This window comes from Podarcis muralis, chromosome 2, assembly GCF_964188315.1.
Source record: "Podarcis muralis chromosome 2, rPodMur119.hap1.1, whole genome shotgun sequence".
NCBI classification, from domain to species: Eukaryota; Metazoa; Chordata; class Lepidosauria; order Squamata; family Lacertidae; genus Podarcis; species Podarcis muralis.
In genome coordinates, this window is record NC_135656.1 from 106565677 (window position 1) to 106589868 (window position 24192).

Below are 24192 nucleotides of genomic sequence, written 5' to 3' on the forward strand. Positions count from 1 at the left end.
GTTGTCATTTCTGTGACTGAGGCAGTGAGAGATTTTACTTTCTTGGGCTCCATGATCACTGCAGATGGTGACGGCTGCTTCTTGGGAGAAAAGCAATGACAAACCTAGACAGCATCTTAAAAAGCAGAGCCATCACCTTGCCAACAAAGGTCCGTATAGTTCAAGCTATGGTTTTCCCAGTAGTGATGCATGGAAGTGAGAGCTGGACCATCAAGAAGGCTGATCGCCAAAGAATTGATGCTTTTGAATTACCGCGCTGGAGGAGACACTTGAGAGTCCCATGGACTGCAAGAAGGTCAAACCGATCCACCCTTAAGGAAATCAGCCCTGAGTGCTCACTGGAAGGACAGATCCTGAAGCTGAGACTCCAATATTTTGGCCACCTCATGAGAAGAGAAGACTCCCTGGAAAAGGCCCTGATGTTGGGAAAGATGGAGGGCACAAGGAGAAGGGGATGACAGAGGATGAGATGGTTGGACAGTGTTCTCGAAGCTACAAACATGAGCCTGACCAAACTGCGGGAGGCAGTGGAAGACAGGAGTGCCTGGCATGCTCTGGTCCATGGGGTCACGAAGAGTCGGACACGACTAAACGACTAAACAACAACAACAAATGTAAAGTACCCCAGGCTCCCACGGGAGGTAGGCATAGCTGTCAACTTTTCCCTTTTCTTGCGAGGAATCCTATTTGGAATAAGGGAATTTCCCTTAAAAAAAGGGAAAAGTTGACAGCTATGGAGGGAGGGCGGTCTAGAAACAAGTATTTTATTTTATTATTTCATAAAAGTTATGCACCCCTTGACAGTTTAAAAAACAGCAACCCAAAAACACCTCAAAGTCTTTTACAAAAAAGGATAAAAATAATAATATTATCCTTAGGAAAACTTAGCAAAAATGTAAGACATTTGCAAACAATAGGCTGAAAACAGATTAAGACTCGCTATTTTATTTCATACATATATGAAAAATAAATAAAAATCCAAACCCTGCCCCCCATTTCCACAAAAAATAGAATTTGCCAACCCAACCCTGGAGATTGTAAAATACATTTCAATAACTGTCTCCCAAAATATTGTTCTAGAATTATATTTTATTAGACAACAGCTAGGTTTTATATAGCACTTTCTATGGCTCAGAACAATTAATATACAGTGGTGCCTCGCAAGACGAAATTAATTCGTTCCGCAAGTCTCTTCGTCTTGCGAGTTTTTCGTCTTGCGATGCACGGTTTCCCATAGGAATGCATTGAAAATCAATTAATGCGTTCCTAGGGAAACCGCCTTCAGACCAGGTCCGGGGACAGTCTGAAGGCTGGGGGGGGGGGGACAAGGGCTTTTCTTCCCACCCCCAGCATTTTAAAAAACCCCGGGACAGCGGAGGACTTCTCCGCTGTCCGGGGCGATTTAAAAGCCCCTGGGAAGGCAGGCAGGGGGGACAAAGACTTTTGCCCCCCGCCAGCCTTCAGAAGAGGTCCAGGACCTCCTCTCTCGGGAAGGCAGGCAGGGGGGAGCAAAGGCTTTCGCCCCCCGCCCGCCTTCAGAAGGTGTTCCCTCCCCGCCGCCCGCTTCGGAGCATCGTTCAGAAGCCAGGCGGCGGGGGCAGGTGTTCCCGCCCCGCCGCCCGGCTTCGGAGCATCGTTCCGAAGCCCGGCGGCGGGGGCAGGTGTTCCCTGCCCGCCGCCCGGCTTCGGAGCATCGTTCCGAAGCCCGGCGGCGGGGGCAGGTGTTCCCGCCCCACCGCCCGGCTTCGGAGCATCGTTCCGAAGCCCGGCGGCGGGGGCAGGTGTTCCCGCCCCGCCGCCCGCTTTGGAGCATCGTTCCGAAGCCCGGCGGCGGGGGCAGGTGTTCCCTCCCCGCCGCCCGCTTCGGAGCATCGTTCCGAAGCCGGGCGGCGGCGGGAGGACGTGTTCCCTCCCCGCCGCCAGGCTTCGGAGGAGGTCCGAGGACAGTGGGGAAGACGCGCTGCGCTTCCCCGCTGTCCCGGATATTTCCCTATGGGCTGTCGTCTTGCGAAGCAAGCCCATAGGGAAATTCGTCTTGCGAAGCGCCTCCAAAACGGAAAACCCTTTCGTCTAGCGGGTTTTCCGTCTTGCGAGGCGTTCGTCTTGCGAGGTACCACTGTAGATGATCTCAATAACAAATACAGCTGCCTAAGAAGGTTAGTATGATCTTTCCTGTATTGAAAATGGGGTCCATGATGGAGAAAGTATTTTCTGGATTTTGATACATTAGCTATCTGTATGTTATCATTGCTCTTGAAAGAACATGCTAACCCAGTGCATTTCAGGAAACCAGGAATATACCCCAGGAAATTGTTTCATTCCTATTGTCTCTTCAGACCTAAACATCAGCTGATGTGTCCATCCAGTGCTTTTTTTGGGGGGGGGGTTATGTGTCAGCATTGCCCTTGAGCCGACTGGATTCATCCACTTCAGCCCCGACTGGGCCAGGCGAGCTGGGTAGCACTTCCAGAGACCACCTTCTGCACAGGAACAGGTCAAAGTGCTGTGGACTCACAGCTTAGAGTTGTGAGCACCGGATTCACTCCCACAAGAAGACAGTCGTCGCACAGCAGAGTATAGCAGAGTCCAGCAGAGTATATAAACGACTCGGAGAGCAGCTCTGTAGAATATCTTCTTTTATTCTATCTACAACTATAATACACAACTATGTACAGAGCTAAATGAGGTCTAAACGAAAATGCTGAACTGCACTGAGTGTCTGCAGCTGCTCTTAGCAGCAACCTTATCTATACACATGATCTCTCTCTAACACTCAGTCTCTCTCTCTCTCTCTCTCTCTCTCTGATGTGAGGCTGGAATGGAATAAGTAGAGAGCAGAAACCGCCCCTCCTCTCTGGAGAATCAGCAGAGAACATCAGCAGATTATTGGATATGGGAGGGGTGAAATCTCTTCAAGGACAACCAAAGTAGGTATCTCAAGGAGAACATCTGCCATGACCTGAAGCAGCTCGGGCAGGGAATCCTTGGTGCAGTGGGGAGGTCAGTACACCAAAAGGAATCCTGTACTGCCCCTATTGCCCAACTTCCAGAACATGCACTCAGAGAACTGGGTCTTCCCAGTAGGACACCTGATGCAAGTTAGTGACTTTCTAAAAATCACTGCACCCCCCCCCCCCACATGACCTGGGTTGCTGTGTGTAAGAGAAACCTGGTGGACAAGCAGCAGCTAGGACAGGACTATCTGCTTCATCCAACCAAGTCTCTATTACACATGCCAGGTCAAATCCTCCATCCACGATCAAGTCATGGATGGCAGTGGTCTTATGAATCATTGACCTAGCATTGCACAGCAACACCTTCAGGTCATGTGGGTTTCCCTTGTTGAGCACAAATATAACATTGAATCACAATGGTACAAAATAACTCAGCAAGCTGACATTTATCAAGAGCTAAACAAAGGTTAGGGTACTAAATATTATTTCCAATTCTAGGTAGTTTGCTACTGGAGAAATACCATATATGTTTATAAAAATCTAAAGCAAGAATTATTTTAAAATATGATTTCATTTCTAGATCAGACAGACAAGATTTCTTCTACTATATATTTTTTCTTTATCATATACACACAAAGCTTCTATTTTTAAACAGGAAATATTTGTGTAACTAAGGTCTATTATACAAATCCATGCAGATGTTCATTTTGTTACAGTTCTATTAAGTTGTATACAAATTATAAAGAAGAGTCAATTATTTACTAAATTGGCGAGTTTTGCCATTACTGCATATTCTGATAGTTTCTCTTTCCATGCATCTATTTCAGGACATATGTCAGATTTCCATATGTTGGCCAACACCACTCTGACTGCTGTGGTCATATAACTAAATAGTTCCACTCATGATTTCACAATACAGTAGCTGAAGGAGTCATTCCCAATAGCATAGTTTTGGGGTCCAATGCAAATTTAGGGTGGTTTTTTAACATTTTTTTCACTTCGAAATGAACTTTCCTCCCAAACTTTTTGATCTTTTCACAGGTCCACCATAAATGGAAGAAGATTCCTTAAGGTCTATCACATTTCCAGCAATGTCCATTCATTGCATTATTCATCTTCTGTATATTTTTCAAAGTTATATACCATTGAAAGAACATTTTTGTACATTCTTACCTCATGTTACGGCTGCTTCAGGTTACGTGTTTTTGGGTTGCGGACCGCGGGAAACCTGGAAGTACCGGAACGCCAAATTGCACTGGTGCCTGTGCAGACATGGCGCTTAAGGATGCGAACGCTGTGGGTTGCGGACGTGCCTCAGTCACAGGTTATGTCTGCAACCCGAGGTTACACTGTACCAATTTTCTTTTAGGGCTTAACTTGCAGTGGATTTTATTCTTTTATTCATAATTGTTCTCATTGTTCCACTGTGAACTGCTCTTAAAATTTTTGCATCCATTTTGTCATACAAGGTTTTGCTTGTTCGGGCTCGGTGTCATATTTGAGTAATAGTTTATAAATTTTACCCAGAAGGTAGAACTCTGTTATGATGGACTCAAATTCTGTCTTTTCACCAATTTAAATGTTTGCCATACAGTGTTTCTTGAATCTGGATATTAGTTGACAGTATGTAAGCAGTTTCATATTTTTTCTCCTCTTTAATACTTTGACATGTATTTGATCTCTTCTTGAAGATGAACCATATCTTGGTACAATATATAGTCATATATTCTGCTATCGGCTCTAATAATAATGTTCCAGTGGTGACATTAGCAGTGCAGGTAAGGGCATTTTTGTGATTTTTGTAGTGCAACTCATGATTTTTGTGGTGCAGGCTGTGCCCCTGGCTATGACGTGTGATTTGACAGCGATTTAGGGGTGGCCCAGTGCAAAAGCCGTGAGGATCCATGAGGATCCGAGCTTCGAAACCACATTTTTGGGCCATGGAGTGGCCAGGAAGCCGTGGATCCTAGTTTTTTGTGTTGCAGGCTGTGCCCCTGGCTATGATGTATGATTTGATGGTGATCTAGGGGTGGCCCAATGCAAAAAGCATGAGGATCCGTGCTTCGAAACCACGTTTTTGGGCCACGGTATGGCCAGGAAGCCGTGGCTCCTAATTTTTTTGTGTTGCAAGCTGTGCCCCTGGGCATGATGTGTGATTTGACGGTGACTTTGGGCTGATCTAGTGCAAAAAGCATGAGGATCCATGAGGATCCATGCTTCAAAACCACGTTTTTGGGCCACGGTATGACCAGGAAGCCGTGGATCCGAGCTTTTTGTGGTGCAGGCTGTGCCACTGGACATGATGTGTGATTTGACAGTGAGTTTGGGGTGGCCCAATGCAAAAAGCGTGAGGATCCATGAGGATCCGTGCTTCAAAACCACGTTTTTTGGCCACGGTATGGCCAGGCAGGCGTGGATCCGAGTTTTTTGTGGTGGAAGCTGTGCCCCTGGCTATGATGTGTGATTTGACGGTGATTTAGGGGTGGCCCAATGCAAAAAGTGTGCGGATCCATGAGGATCCGTTCTTCAAAACCACGTTTTTGGGCCACGGTGTCACCAGGAAGCCATGAATCCGTGATTTTTGTGGTGCATGCTATGCCCATGGCCATGATGTTTGATCTGATGTTGACTTTTGGGCTGATCTAGTGCAAAAATCATGAGGATCCATGAGGATCCGTGCTTCAAAAACACGTTTTTGGGCCATGGTGTTGCCAGGAAGCCGTGGATCCATGATTTTTGTGTTGCATGCTGTGCTCCTGGCCATGATATTTGATCTGATTGTGACTTTGGGCTGATCTAGAGTAAAAATCATGAGGATCCATGAGGATCCGTGCTTAGGAACCACGTTTTTGGGCCATGGTATGGCCAGGCAGGAGTGGATCCGTGATTTTTGTGGTGGATGCTGTGCCCCTGGACATGATGTGTAGTTTGACCATGAGTTTGGGCTGATCTAGTGCAAAAATCATGAGGATCCATGTTTTTTAACCATGTTTTTATGCCATTGCAGCACCACGAAACAGTGGATGCGTGATTTTTTTGGTTCTGCCTACAGACTAAGATGTGGTCTACAGTATCATGGTGTTTTTATTTTGCTTCAATATAAAAATCATATGAATTCATGAGGATCCGTGCCTCGGATCCATGTTTTAGTGGTGCTGCAGTGCAGCAAAGTGTTGGATCCACATTTTTTTATAGTCCTGTTTGTAGGTGTGCCTTCCAGGTGTGATTTGACACTGCATTTATTGGAGTTATTTATAAAAAAGTGGAGGATCCATGAGGATCCGTGTAGATCCACCTTTTACCCAGACCCCTGGAAATCTCTCACTTTTTTTCAGATTTTTTTTAAGACATCAAAATATCTTCCTTCAAAAATAAGGAAATAACATAAAAATGAAATGGGGGGAAATATCCCAGAAATAACATTAATTGCTTATGGTCCGGAAAAAAAAAGCTTTTTATTTTTTATTTTATTGAAAGATTAATTACTTCCAATTGTACTGTAACTACACAAGAAAAATGAGTGAAGATGGTGCTGGCAAAATAAATGAAGAAATCTTTTCAAAATTCTATATTCTTCCTATTTCAGTTCCTTCTATGTGGAGAAATGTAAATTTCCCCACTCTGCATCCCTATATTATAAATTCCAGCCTTGCTGTCCATCGGGTTTCCCCTCCACAGTATAACCGGGAAAAGAAGGAAAAGATATAGGGTACAGAATGGAAAAACAACAACATGGTACTACTGGCACTGGGTCATGATTTTTAATTTTCTTTTGCATTTTGTCTGCCATCTAGAAATGCTGTTAGATTTTGTTGCACACCACCCCAAGAACACAGAGATTCCAGGAGTTTGAGGCTTTGTGTTTCCTTTTGGAATGAGGCACAGCAGAGACGGTGGCGTCTTCATAATCTATGGTTTATTTGCAGATCTATACTACGGAGGGGCTCACAACATTAACACCCAAAGAGGGTCTTGTTTCTTTCATAGCCGTAGCCTTGGATTCAAACAGAAATCAAACCTTGCTTTCAAGCCTTGCTCCGACTCTCCAGCTTACTTCTAGGTCACATCACTTGAAAAACTCTGGCTTTGGTGGTGGTGGTGGTTGTTCTACACATTTTCTGTCTTGCTCAGAGCCTCCTTTTCCTTCATTCTCTTAATGGCCCATTACCCTGGCGCATGTATAAATATGTATATATCTTTTTATTCAAAATTAAAACAAAAAATATTATCCAGAAACATATCATCCTTATTCCCCCCCATTTTTCCTTCTCCCCTTCCTCCCCCCCACAGAACCCACCCACCCCCACCCCTCGACTTCCCTCAGTTCCAGTCTTTGATTTCTCTAGAAATGCTGTTTTCTGCATGTTACACAGTTGTATAGATCCTCAAACTATTTAGCTGATTATTATCAATAAAAAGTTTGTGAATGTTTATTCAAAACCAGCCAAGGAGCCCAGTTTGCTTTGTTGTGTCTTCAAATACTTTGTAAAGGGTTCCCATTCATCTTTAAGGTCACAGTTATCCTTGTCCTGTAGCTTGTTTGTCAGATTAGTCGGTTCTGCATAATCCATCAACTTCCTGGATCCAGCGGTTAGAAGGATCTTGCATACAGCCTACTTCCTTCTCCCCAAACTCATAGCAATATTTTGATTTGTCCCGATTCAAGAAATGCTGCTTCTCAAATGCGAGGTTGATTTTTCTTGCTGCCCTCAACCCTGACATGATTGCGGAGTCCAGCCAGCCGTGGACTTGGGTAGTGTGTTCCCCAGCAAAATGGATCCTGCCTTCTGGCTCCTTGAGAGGTTCGCTGTAATCGACAAACTGGTAAGGGGTGAAGGCAGCAAAGCCAGCCATGGAATATTTATCCAAGCTCCATCTCTTTATTACAGATGACTGGCACGCAGCCTGGATGTAATCCTTGGGCAGCCGGTGGATAGCGGACAGGTCCTCCAGGATGATGCTAATGATGTCAGCCTCGCTGAGGGCATGAAAGAAACTGGAGTCGTCACTGTAGACATAGCTAGCCAAGACAACCCCAACATCGCCGGAAAAGTTTTGACTGATGTAGTAGATGAATCGGGCCGGGCGATCAGTTGTGGACTTCCCACCGCGGATCCCGTCAGCTTCCCAGAACTTCTCAGTGCAAGCGAGGAAGACTTTGGTGGTGCTCCTGTAGTGGATGGACCGCAAGGCGTGGCTTTTGTCACGCGACAGGGGCGGCTCAAAATGGATGCGCCTCGTGGCCTTGGCGGTGGAGGTGACCACGGCGTAATCGGCTGTCACGCTGCGCAGTGCTTTGTTGGCGGTTTGATAAAAAGCGGTGACGCTCTCGCCTGCCTGCTCCATCCTGACCACTTTGCTACATAATTGCACCCTTTTTGAAATGTTTCTGTAAATGGCTGTTGGCAGCTGATCAAAGCCTCCTATGATTTGATCAAACCTGCAAAACAAACAAACAAACAAACAAAAAACCGAATGCAGATGAATGGATAGGACAAGCTTCCTCAAACTCGGCCCTCCAGGTGTTTTAGGCCTACAACTCCCATGATCCCTAGCTAGCAGGACCCAGTGGTCAGGGATGATGGGAATTATAGTCTCAAAACTTCTGGAGGGCCGAGTTTGAGGAAGCCTGGGATAGGAGATGGAAGAGCCCTCTTCAGCTGCACTGGGAACTGCTGTCGTGCATTGCTCAGTTGTTGCTCAGTTCAACACAGACAAAAGAAAGCATTTCTGAACACAGCACAGAGTTAATGTGGAGATGGCCACCAAGTCAGATGACTTTGAAAGAGGATTAGATAAGTTTATGGAAGGTATTCAATGGCTTTTATTAATTGTGGAAACAATGGTACCTTAGTTCTCAGACTTAATCCATTCTGGAAGTAAGTCCGTTCCAAAACCAAAACGTTCCAAAACCAGGGCACACTTTGCCAGAGAAAGTAATGAAAAATGGATTAATCCATTCCAGACTTTTAAAAACAACCCCTAAAAGAGCAATTTGACATGAATTTTACTATCTAACGAGACCACTGATCCATAAAATGAAACAATAATCAATGTACTGCCGTTACACAATCAATTAATGAATCAGCATTGAACTGGGTTCCACACAGTCACAAAAACAAAAGAAGAACCACAAAAACGCAAAATAAATAGTAAAAACAGACAGACCTCAGCATGGCACTCAAAACGGAAGCATAACACTCAAAACGGAAGCGTAACACTCAAAACGGAAGCGTAACACTCAAAACGGAGCACATTTGGTTTCTGAAAAAAGTTCGCAAACGGGAACACTTACTTCCAGGTTTGCAGTGTTTTGGTTCCAAGTTGTTTGAGTACTAAGGCGTTTGAGAACCAAGGTACCACTGCATATTATCCAAGGGGATAGCTCAGCTGGTTAGTGTGTGGTGCTGATAATTCTAAGGTTGCAGGTTCAATCCCCTTAAGGGACGGCTGCGCATTCCTGCATTGCAGGGGGTTGGACTAGATGATCCTCAGGGTCCCTTCCAACTCTGCAATCTATGATTCAATGCATGCTGAGTATCTCAAATGGGGAGAGTGGCTATTGAGCTTAGGTCCAGCTTGCAGGCTTCCCATAGGCATCTGGTCTAGATGGAACTTTCGCAAGAGCCAGCTGGACTCTTACATCTTTATGTTGACTTTGTTGTAGGGAGAGGGAACACATGTTATCTATCAGCCATCTATCTATCTATCTATCTATCTATCTATCTATCTATCATCTATATCTATCTATCTATCATCTATCTATCTATCATCTATCTATCTATCTATCTATCTATCTATCTATCTATCATCTATCTATCTATCTATCTATCTATCTATCTATATCTATCTATCTATCATCTATCTATATCTATCTATCTATCTATCTATCTATCTATCTATCTATCTATCTATCTATCTATCTATCTATCTAATCTATCTATCTATCTATCTATCTTTCTATCTATCATCTATCTATCATCTATCTATCTATATCTATCTATCTATCATCTATCTATCTATCTATCTATCTATCTATCTATCTATCTATCTATCATCTATCTATCTCTATCTATCTATCTGTCATCTATATCATCTATCTAATCTATCTATATCTATCTATCATCTATCTGTCATCTATCTATCTATCTATCTATCTATCTATCTATCTATCTATCTATCATCATCTATCTATCATCTATCTATCTATCTATCTATCTATCTATCTATCTATCTATCTATCTATCTATCTATCATCAATTTGATTTATATACCAACCATTATTCAAAGATCCCAGGGTGGTGTACAACATTAAGAACAAAATAATAAAATGCAGAGCATAATACGGGACTGCATGATAAAATAATCATAATAACAGTCCGCCCACCCCTTTAACAGGTCATCGATTTAATGGCTGAAGGCCTGAATAAAGAGGAATGTTTTTGCTTGGTGCCTAAAGATATGTAATAATGGCCACGGGCGTAGCCAGGATTTTTGTTGGGGGTGGGGCAGGCCTTTTGTTGAGGAGGTAGCCCTTTTGTTGGCGAGGCCTATTGTTGGGGAGGCAGAACCTCGGCTTGCTATCCATTTTTATAGATTTTTATTTATGGGGAGGGTGCTGGCCCCCTGCCCCCCTTAGCTACACCCATGATAATGGCACCAGGAGAGCATTCCACAGACGGGGAGCCAACACAGAAAAGGCCTGTTCTTGTGTTGCCATCCTCCGAACCTCTTGGGGGGACGGGGGACATAGAGAAAGGTCTCGGATTACAAGCTCAGGGTCCGGGTCAGTTCGTATGGGGAGAGGCATTCCTAAGGTATTGAGGTCCCGAGACGTTCCTACAGTCCTAGTTTTAGAAATGAACCAAAAGGCTACCTAGTCTGAAGAAGAGCAGATTACAGTGGTACCTCGGGTTACATACGCTTCAGGTTACAGACTCCGCTAACCCAGAAATAGTGCTTCAGGTTAAGAATTTTGCTTCAGGATGAGAACAGAAATCATGCTCCGGCGGCGTGGTGGCAGCAGGAGGCCCCATTAGCTAAAGTGGTCTTCAGGTTAAGAACAGTTTCAGGTTAGGAACAGACCTCCAGAACGAATAAGTACTTAACCCGAGGTACCACTGTATTTACTTCAGCAAGAATAGGTAAAGGGTAAAGGGACCCCTGACCATTAGGTCCAGTCGTGACCGACTCTGGGGTTGCAGCGCTCATCTCGCTTTATTGGCTGAGGGAGCCGATGTACAGCTTCCGGGTCATGTGGCTAACATGATTAAGCCGCTTCTGGCGAACCAGAGCAGCGCACGAAAACGCCGTTTACCTTCCCACCAGAGTGGTACCTATTTATCTACTTGCACTGCATGCTTTCGAACTGCTAGGTTGGCAGGAGCAGGGACCGAGCAACGGGAGCTCACCCCGTCGCGGGGATTCGAACCGCCGACCTTCTGATCGGCAAGTCCTAGGCTCTGTGGTTTAACCCACAGCACCACCCATGTCCCTTTCAGCAAGAATAAATCCTCCCTATTTCCTTGCAATGTGTATTTCCGCTTACCTCCTTCCAGAAGAGAAGATCATTTCACCTCTCATACTTTCAATGAATGACTCGAAATAGCCAGCATCTTCACTGAGCAAGTCCCCAATCATTTCGACAGCTCCATGACTCAGATTTGCTATTTCAGTTAAATATTGCTGTTATGGGAAGGGGAGGGGGGAATAACCACCTTTAAGGACGGCACTCAACAAAGACACTTAAGCAAACACACCACCAAGCAACAACTGGATTTGGAATCTAGTACACGAGACATCCTGAGGTTCTCAGGCTTTGGGATTTGACTCTTCTGGAAAGCAAGGAATTGGATCCTGCAAAAAGTAGCAGTGCAGTCCTCTATATATCTATCTCACTGAGTTCAATGAGGCTTACTTTCAGTCCCAGGTAAGTAAACATAGCCTTAGGGCAGCCATAGGCAAACTCGCCCCTCCAGATGTTTTGGGACTACAACTCACATCATCCCTAGCTAACAGGACCAGTGTTCAGGAATGATGGGAATTGTAGTCTCAAAACATCTGGAGGGGCGAGTTTGCCTATGCCTGCCTTAGGGCTCATCCACCCTTCTGTTTGTCCTGAAATTCCTAGGCACAGTTCTGAGAGGTCTGCTTCTTTCCCCGGGGGAAACCTATTCTTTAGCACAGTGGTTTTCAGCCAGTGTGCCACGGGCAACACTGGCCTCCATCCAGGACAGGGATAGACTAACTTCTGCTGTCTATACTCTGGTAACCTCGAGGTTAGATTACTGCAACACGTTGTGCATGGGGCTGCCTCTGAAGACAGTTGGGAAAATTTTGCTGGTGCAGAATTTGACAGCCAGGTTGTTACCTGGGCGAGACGGTTAGAGCAAAGTGCTGGTTCTGACCTATAAAACCTTAAATGGCTCAGGACTGCAAAGGGTCGAGGGCTGCCTCTCCCTCTAGGAACCAACCTGGACCCTGCAATGATCACCTGAGGCCCTTCTTCATGTGCCCCCGCTCCCCAGGATATCTAGGTGGGATACCTAGGAAGCTGGGTAACTACTATAGGCTTGTGTAATATTCTAATAATATAACAGAAGTGCGCCAATTAAGTTTTTACTGAAACTTTGCACTTCGCAAGTTTGGGGCATTGCTTTAGCTAGTTTTGTTAACTTATTGGGTTTTATTGCGCTAGCCAAAGGCCATGGTAACATCCAAAGAATGAAAAGAAAAGAAAAGGCGCGCGTGGGGGGTGGGGGGAGAACCGTTCTTTTTTACCTTGGTTGAGAAGGTGTCATATTTATCTAGCACGTAGCTACAGTTTGTCCTCTTCAGCTCTTCTTCAACCTGGGATGACCATAAAGAAAAAGTCAGAATGCATTTCATAGTTTACCTACATTGGTTCCCAGTACGTTTCTGCGCACAATTCGAAGTGTTGGTGCTGACCTTTAAAGCCCCTAAATGGCCTCGGCCCAGTATACCTGGAGGAGCATCTCCACCCCCATCGTTCTGCCCGGACACTGAGGTTCAGTGCAAAGGGCCTTCTGGCGATTCCCTCACTGCGAGAAGTGAAGTTACAGGTAACCAGGCAGAGGGCCTTCTCAGTAGTGGCGCCCGCCCTGTCGAACGCCCTCCAACCAGATGTCAAGGAAATACACTCACTATCTGACTTTTAGAAGACATCTGAAAGCAGCCCCGTTCAGGGAAGTTTTTAATATCTGATGTTTTATCATGTTTTTAATATTCTGTTGGGAGCCGCCCAGAGTGTCTGGGGAGGCCTGGCCAGATGGGCAGGATATAAGTAACAGATGATGACGACGATTACTACAATGTGATATGCTGCCTGAAGAGGTGCTTTCTTTTATCCGTCCCAAATTCTCTAACCTTCAGCTTAAATGGATGCCCCCAAGTTCTAGTGTTATGAAAAAGGGAGAAAAAACCCCATCCACTTTCTGTATACCATGCATAATATTTAGCATCACATAATCTTAAATGGGACGCGGGTGGCGCTGTGGGTTAAACCACAGATCCTAGGACTTGCCGATCAGAAGGTCAGCGGTTCGAATCCCCACGACGGGGTGAGCTCCCATTGCTCGGTCCTGCTCCTGCCAACCTATCAGTTCGAAAGCACGTCCAAGTGCAAGTAGATAAATAGTAGATAAATACCTTCCAGCAAGAAGGTAAACGGCGTTTCCGTGCGCTGCTCTGGTTGGCCAGAAGCAGCTTAGTCATGCTGGCCACATGACCCGGAAGCTGTACGCCGGCTTCCTCGGCCAATAAAGCGAGATGAGCGCCGCAACCCCAGAGTCGGCCACGACTGGACCTAATGGTCAGGGGTCCCTTTACCTTTTAATCTTAAATATCCTTATGCCTCCACTTTGTAAAAATATGTATCCCCCAATATAGTAACCTTCCCTCATAGAGGAGTTGCTCCAGTCGCTTGGTCGTTTTACCTTTCCCAACTCTACAATATATTTTAGGAGGGTGTGTCGGCTAGACTGGCTTTTGGTTCTTTCCACTTTACGGTCTTAATGTTTGGAACAGGACACAGAAGGTTTTCCCAATTAAAAGAAGCAGAAAAAGCATCCCAACCTGACGGAGGGACTCCGCATACAGCTGACCAGCGGTTTTGCCTTCTTCCGAGGGATCCACAGTGTAATTCAAGAGGCTGGGGTTCCTCTTGACCTCCCCGACTCGCCTCCTGATGTTGTCAATCAAATACCAGGCATTCTCATCCTCCGGAAAGAATTCCGCCAGACTCAGGCCAAACTTTCTGACATATTCGTGGACGATCCTGGGGCATGAGAAGGGGACAGTGCATAGTCAAAAGAGTGGAATTTGCTCTTCCGAGAGGCAGTTTTGCCCACCCACTTGGAGGCCTTTAAAACAGTGTTTCCCAACCTATTTTGGGCAAAGGCACACTTGTTTCATGAAAAAAATCTTGAGGCACACCACCATTAGAAAATGTTTAAAAAATTAACTCTGTGCCTATATTGACTATATATAAAGTAACTCTCTTTAATAGGAATCAAATAAACACAAAGAAAGTATTTTATAATTACTTTATTATGAAATAGTAAGTAAACAGAAATATGAAAAATTATAAAATACTTTATTCAGTGCGCAACCTGGGCCTGTTTGGCTGAACACAAAGCTGATATTCTGGCTGGAATCGAAGAAAGACACACACGTAGCTCTTCGTCAACAGCTCTCAGTCTCTCTCTGTATTTAGTTTTTATAGCAAATGAAGGAAGAGTAAGCAGGCTGGGGTGGGTTAAGTAAGGGCTGAAAGTGCCTAGATGAAGTGGGGGAAGCTAGAGAGGAGGTACATTCTGACGTTTGAGGATAGACTAGGTTCTTTATGTGAATGATAGGTGAGTTATTTGACAGATCGAACTGAGAGCAAGGTGTGGCTTGTGTAGCTGGGGTGGACATGAATGTTTGGGGTGCAAATCCCAGGCCGGCCAGGTCCGAGGGGGGGCAGGGAGAGACGGGCCTGCCTGCCTCTGCCTGCGCTGTGGTGTGTTTTGCCCCGACCGACGGACGGACCGACCTGCCAGCTGTCTCCGCAGTAGCAGCGCGGACTGGAGCTCCGTCATTCTCCCCGCCGGTGCCCGGGGAGGGGAGTGTGGGGCGGCCGCTGTGGAAGTGACGCCGTGCTCCTCCTCCTCCTCCTCCTCTTGCCGGGCTAGAGCCAGCCGGCTAGCGCTCGCCCCTCCTTGCTCGAGCCGACCCCGCCGCCGGGGGCCTTCCCGTCCTCTCAGCGGCGCCGCCTCGCGTCCCTCGTCCGGGGGTTGGGAGGGGGCTGGGGGGGAGGAAGGGGGCGAGGGGGAGCAGCCGCCGCCGCTCCTGAGGAGATTCTGAGGCGGTGGCGGGCGACGCGTGGCGGAAGAGGAGGGGTCCCGCCAGCCCCGCGTTTCTCTCTCTCTCCCCCTCACGGAAACCTTCCCCTCAGCTTCTGCCGCTTTTTCTCTTCTTTCCCTGTTCCTTTTTTTTTTTTAAAAAAAAATGAAAAATCTTTCCTTTCTCTCTTTTCCAGCCCCCCCCTCCCCTCTTCACGGAATTTCACTGCACTTGGGCGCCGCGGCGCGCAGGCGCACTGCTCGCTCCTCTTTCCGCGCAGGCGCCTTCTCTCGCTCTTTCGCCTCCTTTTCTTTCTCTCTCGATGGTCCGCCTACAAAGGAGCGAGGGAGGCGCCCGCCATGTTTGGATTTGCATCCAGCAGGAGATGCCGCCGCCGCCCCGCCTCTCGCCGCCCGACTCGCCCGCCTCCCTCCCACGGCACACCAGGCAACGTCTCGCGGCACACAAGTGTGCCGCGGAACACCGGTTGGGAAACACTGCTTTAAAAGAGGGTTAGATCAACACATGGAGAACAAGGCTAGCAATTGCTACTGGCCATGATGGATATGCTGTGCTTCCACGGTCAGACGCAGATATGATTATTATGTTATCATTATTTACTAGGTTAATATACAGCCGTACCTTGGAAGTCGAACGGAATCCATTCCGGATGTCTGTTTGACTTCCAAAATGTTCGGAAACCAAAGTGCGGCTTCTGATTGGCTGCAGGAAGGCCCTGCAGCCAACCGGAAGCCGTGCCAAACGGTAGGCTTCCGAAAATCGTTCGAAAACTAGAACACTCACTTCCGGGTTTCGATCGTTTGGGAGCCAAGGCGTTCGAAATCCAAGGAATGACTGTACCGCTCTTCATCTCAGGGCGGTTCACAAGATAAAAGCACATATAATTAGTCAAAACAGGAGCACACAAGCACATTTCAATATTAATCACCTACCCGCCACCATATATATATATATATATATGATCACATATAAAAAAATGTTTAGGGTTACTCTCATTTTCCTACTCGTATTGAAATACTGCCTCTCAGTGAGGCCAAACTTTGATTCACAAAATGTTTAGGGCTAAAGCACTGTATATAATGAATATATAAACAGACTGGGGGTGGGGAGAGATAGCAAAAAAGGTTTGGTAAGCCCTGTGCAGAGCACTTCCTAAACACCTAGTTGTAGTAGTAGTAGTAGTAGTAATTATTATTATTAATTATTATTATTATTATTATTATTATTATTATTATTATTATTATACCACACCCATCTGACTGGGTTGCCCCAGCAGCTTCCCATTGCCCAGCGCTTACAAATAGTCACTATCTCTCGACTTTATCTTTTTCACAGGTGCATCGTGAGGCAAAAGGGAGGTGAGCTATGTTTGCCACCCTGGGGAAGGGAGGAATAATGAGTGTTGCCAGAAGAGGTCCTGCTGCCTCCTCCTCCCATCAGCTCTGTCCCATTCACAGAAAACAAACTGCCATAGGCCTCGCAACCAAGATTTTCTCCAACTAGTGGGCCACATCCAAGAAGTCATACATTGTCTTCAACTCCGCATACACTTCCTTCCTCGTGGCAACAGGCCAACAGCTCTTTTGTCTCCCACACAGCCAAGCGCACCGGGACACGTGTCCGTGGAAAGAGCCGTAATGGATGCACAATTTATGTGTGCTCAGCAGATGAAGTGAAAGGCATGTGGTAACCTCCCGTCTCACCTGTGTAGCTCAGGCAAACGCATGGGCCCCAGATCTGCATACCAGCCTTCTTGCTCTTTTCGATACGTCTCCACTCGTCCCCCCACACGGTCGCTGGCTTCAAGAACTGTCACCTGAAGGCAAACAGGACAGCTACTGCTGTATCACTCCAGCTACTGCTTCATGCTACAATAGCCTGCCTCAATTTCCAATTCTTGAGGGCAGTTGAGAGACTTACCCAGCATCCAGCTGATAAATCAGCATGACCACATGGGTTTCTCCATTTCTCCATTTCTCAGGGCTAATTTACAAGGGACTGATGTTCAATTTCAACCCTCTGGTGGTTGTGGATTCACCTTCCTTGAAGGTTTTTAAGCAGAGATGGGATGGCCCTCTGTCATGGATGTTTTGGCTGAGATTCTTGCATTGCAGGGGGCTGGACTTGAAGACCCACAGTGTCCCTTCCAACTCTATGATTCTGATTTCACCTGTTGCTCCTGTCATGGGCCAGGAGTCGGCTTCACCTGCTGAGCAGCAGCCTGAAGGAGCAGAAGGCAGAGTGACTCCACCTGCTGCTGATCAACCTTCTTGCTCCTGAGGAGAACCAGATGGCTCCAGCTTTTTTAAGCAGGGTTTTCAGCCTCAGTCAGTTGCTGGAAACAACATTTGTCCTTCCTGGCCAGACCTTGCTGCTTCTTGCTTCTCGTGACCTTGGACCTTCTGCTTTCTTGACCCCCAGATCATTTGACTACGTGAACCGAGATACTCCTGACTGGACTGAACCTTGAATACAGCCTCTGCCTCCAGGCAAGTACCCCCCTGAGACTCGACTGGTTGGCTGGCTTCTCCTTCTACTGAGCTCTGCTGTGGTTGGCAGCACACAACTACGACAGCTCCTTACGCCTCCCCACCTATTTTGGCCTAGTTTCCCCAACTACCAGTTGAGGTCTGCGCCATGCTAAATGGCTGCCCTTGTGAGATCTGCTGCGGCCAAAATACCAAACCTTAACCCCCACCTCCCCGATTGTGAGAAGAAAAGGGGAATGCTGTGTGAAGTGTGGAATAACACTTCCTTTGATGCAACACCTAACCTCCCTGCAAAGTAAAAAATGAATGCTCAGCAAAGAGCCACAGTGGTTTAACCTTTGCACAGAATTTGTGCAAACAAATCAATACACAGGTCCCTAGGGGGCAACCTCGGAAGCAGAGAACCAGTGAGGACTAAAGGACCCCTTACCTGGTGTCCAGCTTCTGTGAGAGCGTAGGCTGAGCTGAGGCCTGCCATGCCTGCTCCCACGATCAGCACATGTCTTGGGTGCAATGCTTTGCCCAGCCCGTTCTTGGCTATCTCTAGATAATTCTCATACTCGGCATCCTGGAAGCACCTTTTCAGCAGACTAGAATCATCTGTGTAGCAGCTTCGCAGGGTGGAAAAGAATAGCAATGCCGAAAGAACTGGAATGCAAAATACACAAATGGATAGAATAAATATATTTGTCTGCATGTTCCTGTTTGACACATTCTGCCACCCACGCTCAATCCATGTCCCTTTGGTTAGAGGCACAAGTGCTCTTGGAAAGCAGTTTGTAGAAATGGCAGGAGGGAAGAGTGCTCTTATGCTTTCACCTAGGTGGCTGCTGGGGGGAACAGGATGCTGGGCTAGATGGGCCATTGGCCTGATCCAGCAAGCTCCCCTGATGTTCTTAGCTGCTTACAAGCCTCTCCCAAGACTGGCCAAGTGTGAAGTGTACATAGCAGAAGAAACACATTCAACGGTCAAGTGGTTGAACCTTGGGTGCGTTAGCTGCAAACTGCCTACCAGTTATATATTACAGCAGGAAAAATGAATTGGTGCTGTCAGCTAAGATTTAGCAATGGCATGGAAGCAGGTTTCAAAACAAAATTGGAGTGGCCTCAAAATTCTGACAGGGGCAGTGCTTGAATCCTGACTGCTTTTCCCCAACTAGTTGTTTCTCCCCAGTTAGGATTCTGCTTGTAAATGACATGACATATTTAGCACTACCTATTTAGCTCACACCTGATGTTTGTTAAAACAAAAGCCAAACTGTGGTGGTGGTGGTGGTGGTGGTGGTGGTGGTGGTGGTGATGATGATAATAATAATAATAATAATAATAATAATAATAATAATAATAATAATATAATATCTGGGTGGCTTCCAACAGATAAAACAACATAACAAAACACAAAAGTTTAAAAATTCTCCATACAGGGCTGCCTTCAAATGTCTTCTCAAAGTTGTTTAGTTCTTTATCACCTTGACATCTGATGGTGGAGTGTTCCACAGGGCAGGTGCCACTACCAGGAAGGCCCTCTGTCTGGCTCCCTGCAGTGAGGGAACCGCCAGAAGGCCCTTGAAGCTGGACCTCAGTATCTGGGCTGAGTGATGGGGGTGGAGACACTCCTTCAGGTATACTGGGGCGAGGCCATTTAGGGCTTAAAGGTCCGCACAGAATTGTGCTTGGACAACACTGGGAGCCAATGTAGATCCTTTAGGACCAGTGTTATATGGTCCAGGTGGCTGCTCCCAGTCACCTGTGTAGCTGCTACATTTGGGATTAGTTGTAGTTTCTGAGTCGCCTTCAAACGTAGCCCCATGTAGAGCACATTGCAGTAGTCCACGTGGAAGATAACCAGGGCATGTACCATTCTGATGAGACAGTGCACAGGCAGGTAGGGTCTCAGTCTGCGTACCAGATGGAGCTGGTAGTTAACCGCCCTGGACACAGAATTGACCTGTGCCTCCATGGACTGCAGTGAGTCCAAAATGGCCCCCAGGCTGCGCACCTGGTCCTTCAGGGGCACAGTTACCCCATTCAGGACCAGGGAGTCCTCCACACTGCCCCCCCCCTGCCATCCAGAAACAGTACTTCTGTTTTGTCGGGATTCAACCTCAATTCATTAACAACCATCCATCCTCCAACTGTCCCATTTCAATAGACTTTGTGGTTGGGAGATTCCTGTCATTGTCTAAAGAAATTGTTCTGGAGGGAGTGGGGGGGAGGCAGAAGATGAGTTTGACCACAAACCCTGTTAGAACCTGCTTTTTAAGGAACTAAAGCTCTAACTGATGAGTGATTGCAAAACTTTCCCCTTTGCTACCCATGACTGAGCTTGATGCTATTAAGCAACAAGGTACAGTACTGCACAGTGGAAACACCAGATTGCTTCTGCTAGTGGTTCTGCACCGTTGCGTCCTCACTGCCATCCTCACCCCCATCCCATGCCACCCCTGTCAGTGAGTTTATATGTGTTGGAAGCTGCCCAGAGTGGCTGGGGTATTATTATTATTAATTACTACTGCATTCAAATCAGCCAATCATTTCAGTATTTCTATGATCATGTGCGTATGTAGCCAACAGTTAACATGATCAAGCGTTTGTCACATGTAATGATGTATAAGGCCTTATAAGTGTTGACCCCATCCGAGGAGTTGTGCAAATGTTTTGGGTGTTGACCTATTCTGTGCCTCCTGCTATAGCTGAATAAACTGTCTGGACTTTCCACCCTGGTGTGAAACTCATTAGCTACCTTTACCCCAGCCCAGCCGGAGTGCTGCTGAATCAGGTGAAAGCCACATCTAGTCCAGCATCCTATTCTCACAGCGACCAGCCAGAGGTCCGTGGGAAACTGGCAAGCCGGACCTGAATGCAACAGTGCTCTCCGCACTTGTGATTCCCAGGACCTGGTATTCAGAAGCATACTGCTGTTAAATAGTGGGTAGACATAGCAGACGACGCAGCGATTTCTCCAAAGCAGCTCTTTATTTGTAAGCTGGAACAGAACTGAACAGCAAACAGCTCAGCTGGCCTGCTTTTACAGGCAGCCGGCTGTCAACATTGTAGCAACAACAACCCAGGGTTTCCCGCCTAAAGTAACTGACGTGGACCTGAGTGAAAACTATATACACGATACTCCTGGTGGCCAGGGTGAGAACTTCAATACATAACACCTGCCTCCGACATTTCTATAATAGAGACAGAACATTCCCCTTTGAAAAATGGGAATATGTGGGCCTGTTTTGGCTTAAAGACTTTTACAAAGAAAACACCCCTTTGTCTGGATTAATACTACAAGAAATGGTTCAAAACTTTCCCCACAATTGGATGGTAATCCATCAAGTCATCCATTTTATAAGTAGCACAGAAATCTGCAAACAAGGGACGAAGTCACTAACTGCATTTGAAAATATTTTATACACCACAGACCCTAAAGGTAAAGGTCTAATTGCTTTAATTTATAAAGCGATTGTAAATTTCTTAACCTCAAAGCCCTGCATGTTGAAGACTAGATGGGAAAGAGGCTTGGGAGAAGGGATTGATGATGGTTTGTGGGAAGGAATGTGGCAAAAAGCCCCCTTTCGAGCTTTTTTCTGCCCGAATAAAAGAAAACACCTTAAAGCTAACCCACAGAAGGTACTTGCATCCCACATTGCTAAGCAAAATAGACAAAAATATTTTTCCACAATGTTGGAGAAATTGTGGGAATGAAGGAACATTTATACACATGTGGTGGAAATGCCCATTGATTAAAAACTTCTGGTTAAAAATATTTCAGGCAATGGAACAAATTACATCTCAATCAATCAATTTAGATCCCAAAATAGCATTGCTTTCTATATTTGCAGATGAAGCACAAAATATCAGAGACAAAGACTTAATTGTGCATCTTATAACTGCAGCACGTCTTGCTGTTGCTAGACACTGGAGGACATTAAACGTGAACCTATATGAAGTTTGGTATGCTTATGTCTTGGAATTAATTTTGATGGAAAAGTTAACAGAAAGGATATGTTAAAGAAAACAACATGAGAAACTACATAACTTTTACATAACGTGGTCCTCCTTTATTACATATGCATCAAAGAAAGAACATGCATTTAAACCACCTGAGACACATGGGAGCATGTGGAATGATATGTTTTAAACAGCAACTGAGAAATAATATGTTGTTTGATTATATTACTAATGTAATTACCTGGACGTAGTTGGGGCTGGTTTTTTTGAGGGGTGTGTGTGTAGGGGAAAATTGTATTTGATTGCTTGTATTTGATTATGTTGTTTTCATATTTGATTATATGTTGTTTTTATATTCAACTAATAAAATATTTTTTAAAAAATGCAGAGAGGTTTTGTTTTTTTTAGACTGTTTGCTTATGGGCTGGGCTTTTGTACAGTACCCAGTCTCCTTTATGTACTTTTACAAATTAGAACAATAATAATAAATTTAAAGCATTTTTGTTTAAAGCATTTTTACATCTCCCCTTCTCTAAATCCAGTACCATCAACAACGAGGTATGCTGGTGAACAAATACTGAATTAGTCAAATCCACCAAATAGTTGATCAGTCATCTGTTAGATTAAAAGACATTTTTATCTAACATATGTTTCTCTTGTTGGAAATGTATAATATCAAACAGTATTTTCTCTCTGTCGCTTGTTATTCTGTGCTCTCTGCTCCTCTAGTAATAATACTAAGAAAACTTCCCACATATTTTCTAAATAGCATCAAATTCTGAAAGTTGAGTGTAGTGAAATTGACATCAGAAATGTCATTAATAAGATTAAAATCAGACATTTACCTCAGCGATGTAATCTTACCCAGGATTATACTTACAGAAGATGCTCATACCTTTTGCCTTGGGAACTTGGAGGGCAAAACTTGTTGGGGCCATTTCTTTTGCTAAGTGAGGCGCTCCAAATACTTTTTCAAATAAACACTCATACGCGAACAGAACAGGAGAGTGAGTGAAGAATGATTTAAGCATTTGGCAGGCTCCTCCCCTACTTTCTCTTCCTCCTCCCACTCTAATTATGCATCAAGCCATTATCAAAGAACTGGAATTTTCTCGATATCTGGTTCTTTGGTTTGCATTTATGTCTCTAGGAAGCCCCACAAGCAAAGCATGAAGGTAACAGCCCCTGTCTCCCCAGTGATGACGGATGCCATAGGGGTTGGTAGGGAGAAAACTGGGAGGCCAACAGTAGGGGGAGCCAGAAGCAATGACACACAAAATCAACTCATTCTCCTTTTGTCGTCGTCCTCTGCCCTGGTGGGTCCAACATGGGCGACATGGAGACTAAGGGCTTATCCATACCTACTTTTCAGATGAAATGGGTTTTCTGCAGATTGCTGTTTGCTCCAACTGAGCTTTAAAGAGTGGGTTTTTGTGGAGAAAGCTCCGGAGCAAGACAAAGAACACTTGGACAGGGAGCTTTGAAGTGCAAACCAAATACAACCACAAAACCTAACAATCTTCTTCTTCGGCGTTCACTCGTAGCCGAGTAAGATTGTCTTCCATAAACACCTTCTTAACTGTGAGTCCGTAAGTGACTCTGGAGGTCAGTTCTGGATCCACATGTCCTTCCACAGTGGGGACATAGGTTTCCAGGTGGGAGTTGATCATGGTGAGGGTTTGCCAAGCGTGCCTTCCTTTTAGCATGTTTCTCCCTTGTGTCCTGAGTTCGAGTGGCTTCAAAGCCCATGACACCTTTGGTAAAGGCTGTTCTCCAACTGGAGCTCTCAAAAGCCAGTGTTTCCCAGTTGTCAGTGTTTATACTACTCCCCCCCCCCTGAGAAAGTCTTTAAATCTCTTTTGTTGACTACCAGCATTATGCCTTCCAATTTTAAGTTTGGAATAGAGTAGTTGCTTTGGAAGATGATAATCAGGCATCTGCACAACATGACCGGTCCAGTGAAGTTGATGTTGAAGAATCATTGCTTTGACACTGGTGATCTTTGCTTCTTCCAGTACACTGCCATTAGTTCCCATCTTCCCAAGTGATGTGTAAAAATTTTGGGAGACACCATTGATGGAATCTTTCGAGGAGTTGGAGATGGCATTTATAAGAGGTCTGTGTTTCAGAAGTATACAGTAAAGTTGGTAGTACAATAGCTTTGTTAACAAGCATTTTGGTTTCCCTGCGAATGTCCCGGTCCTCAAACACTCTGTACTTCAACTGGGAGAAAGCTGCACTCGCAGAGCTCAGGCGATGCTGGATTTTGGCATCAAATGTTGGCCCTTGTGGAAAGATAACTGCCCGGGTAGGAGAAGTGATCAACACTTTAACCCATTTTAAGCACACAAGGCCAAAATTATTCTGTTTTTACTTGAATCCCTCTCATAAAACACTGACAGTCTGGAGGTGTCCAGGGTGACCAGAGCCCCCCG

At 45.6% G+C, this 24192-nt stretch overlaps 1 protein-coding gene across 1 annotated transcript; it reads right to left on the minus strand.

Moving 5' to 3' along the window:
• Window positions 1-7269: 7269 nt before the first annotated feature.
• On the minus strand, window positions 7270-22757 carry LOC144325801 (L-amino-acid oxidase-like). Its single transcript, XM_077920254.1, has 7 exons — window positions 22638-22757; window positions 18240-18457; window positions 17024-17136; window positions 14049-14250; window positions 12735-12803; window positions 11503-11639; window positions 7270-8394 (listed from the first exon to the last, which is right to left on the minus strand). Exons 1-7 carry the CDS (start codon window positions 22693-22695, stop codon window positions 7503-7505), a joined length of 1689 nt encoding a protein of 562 aa, XP_077776380.1. The 5' UTR covers window positions 22696-22757; the 3' UTR covers window positions 7270-7502.
• Between the last annotated feature and the right edge of the window lie 1435 nt (window positions 22758-24192).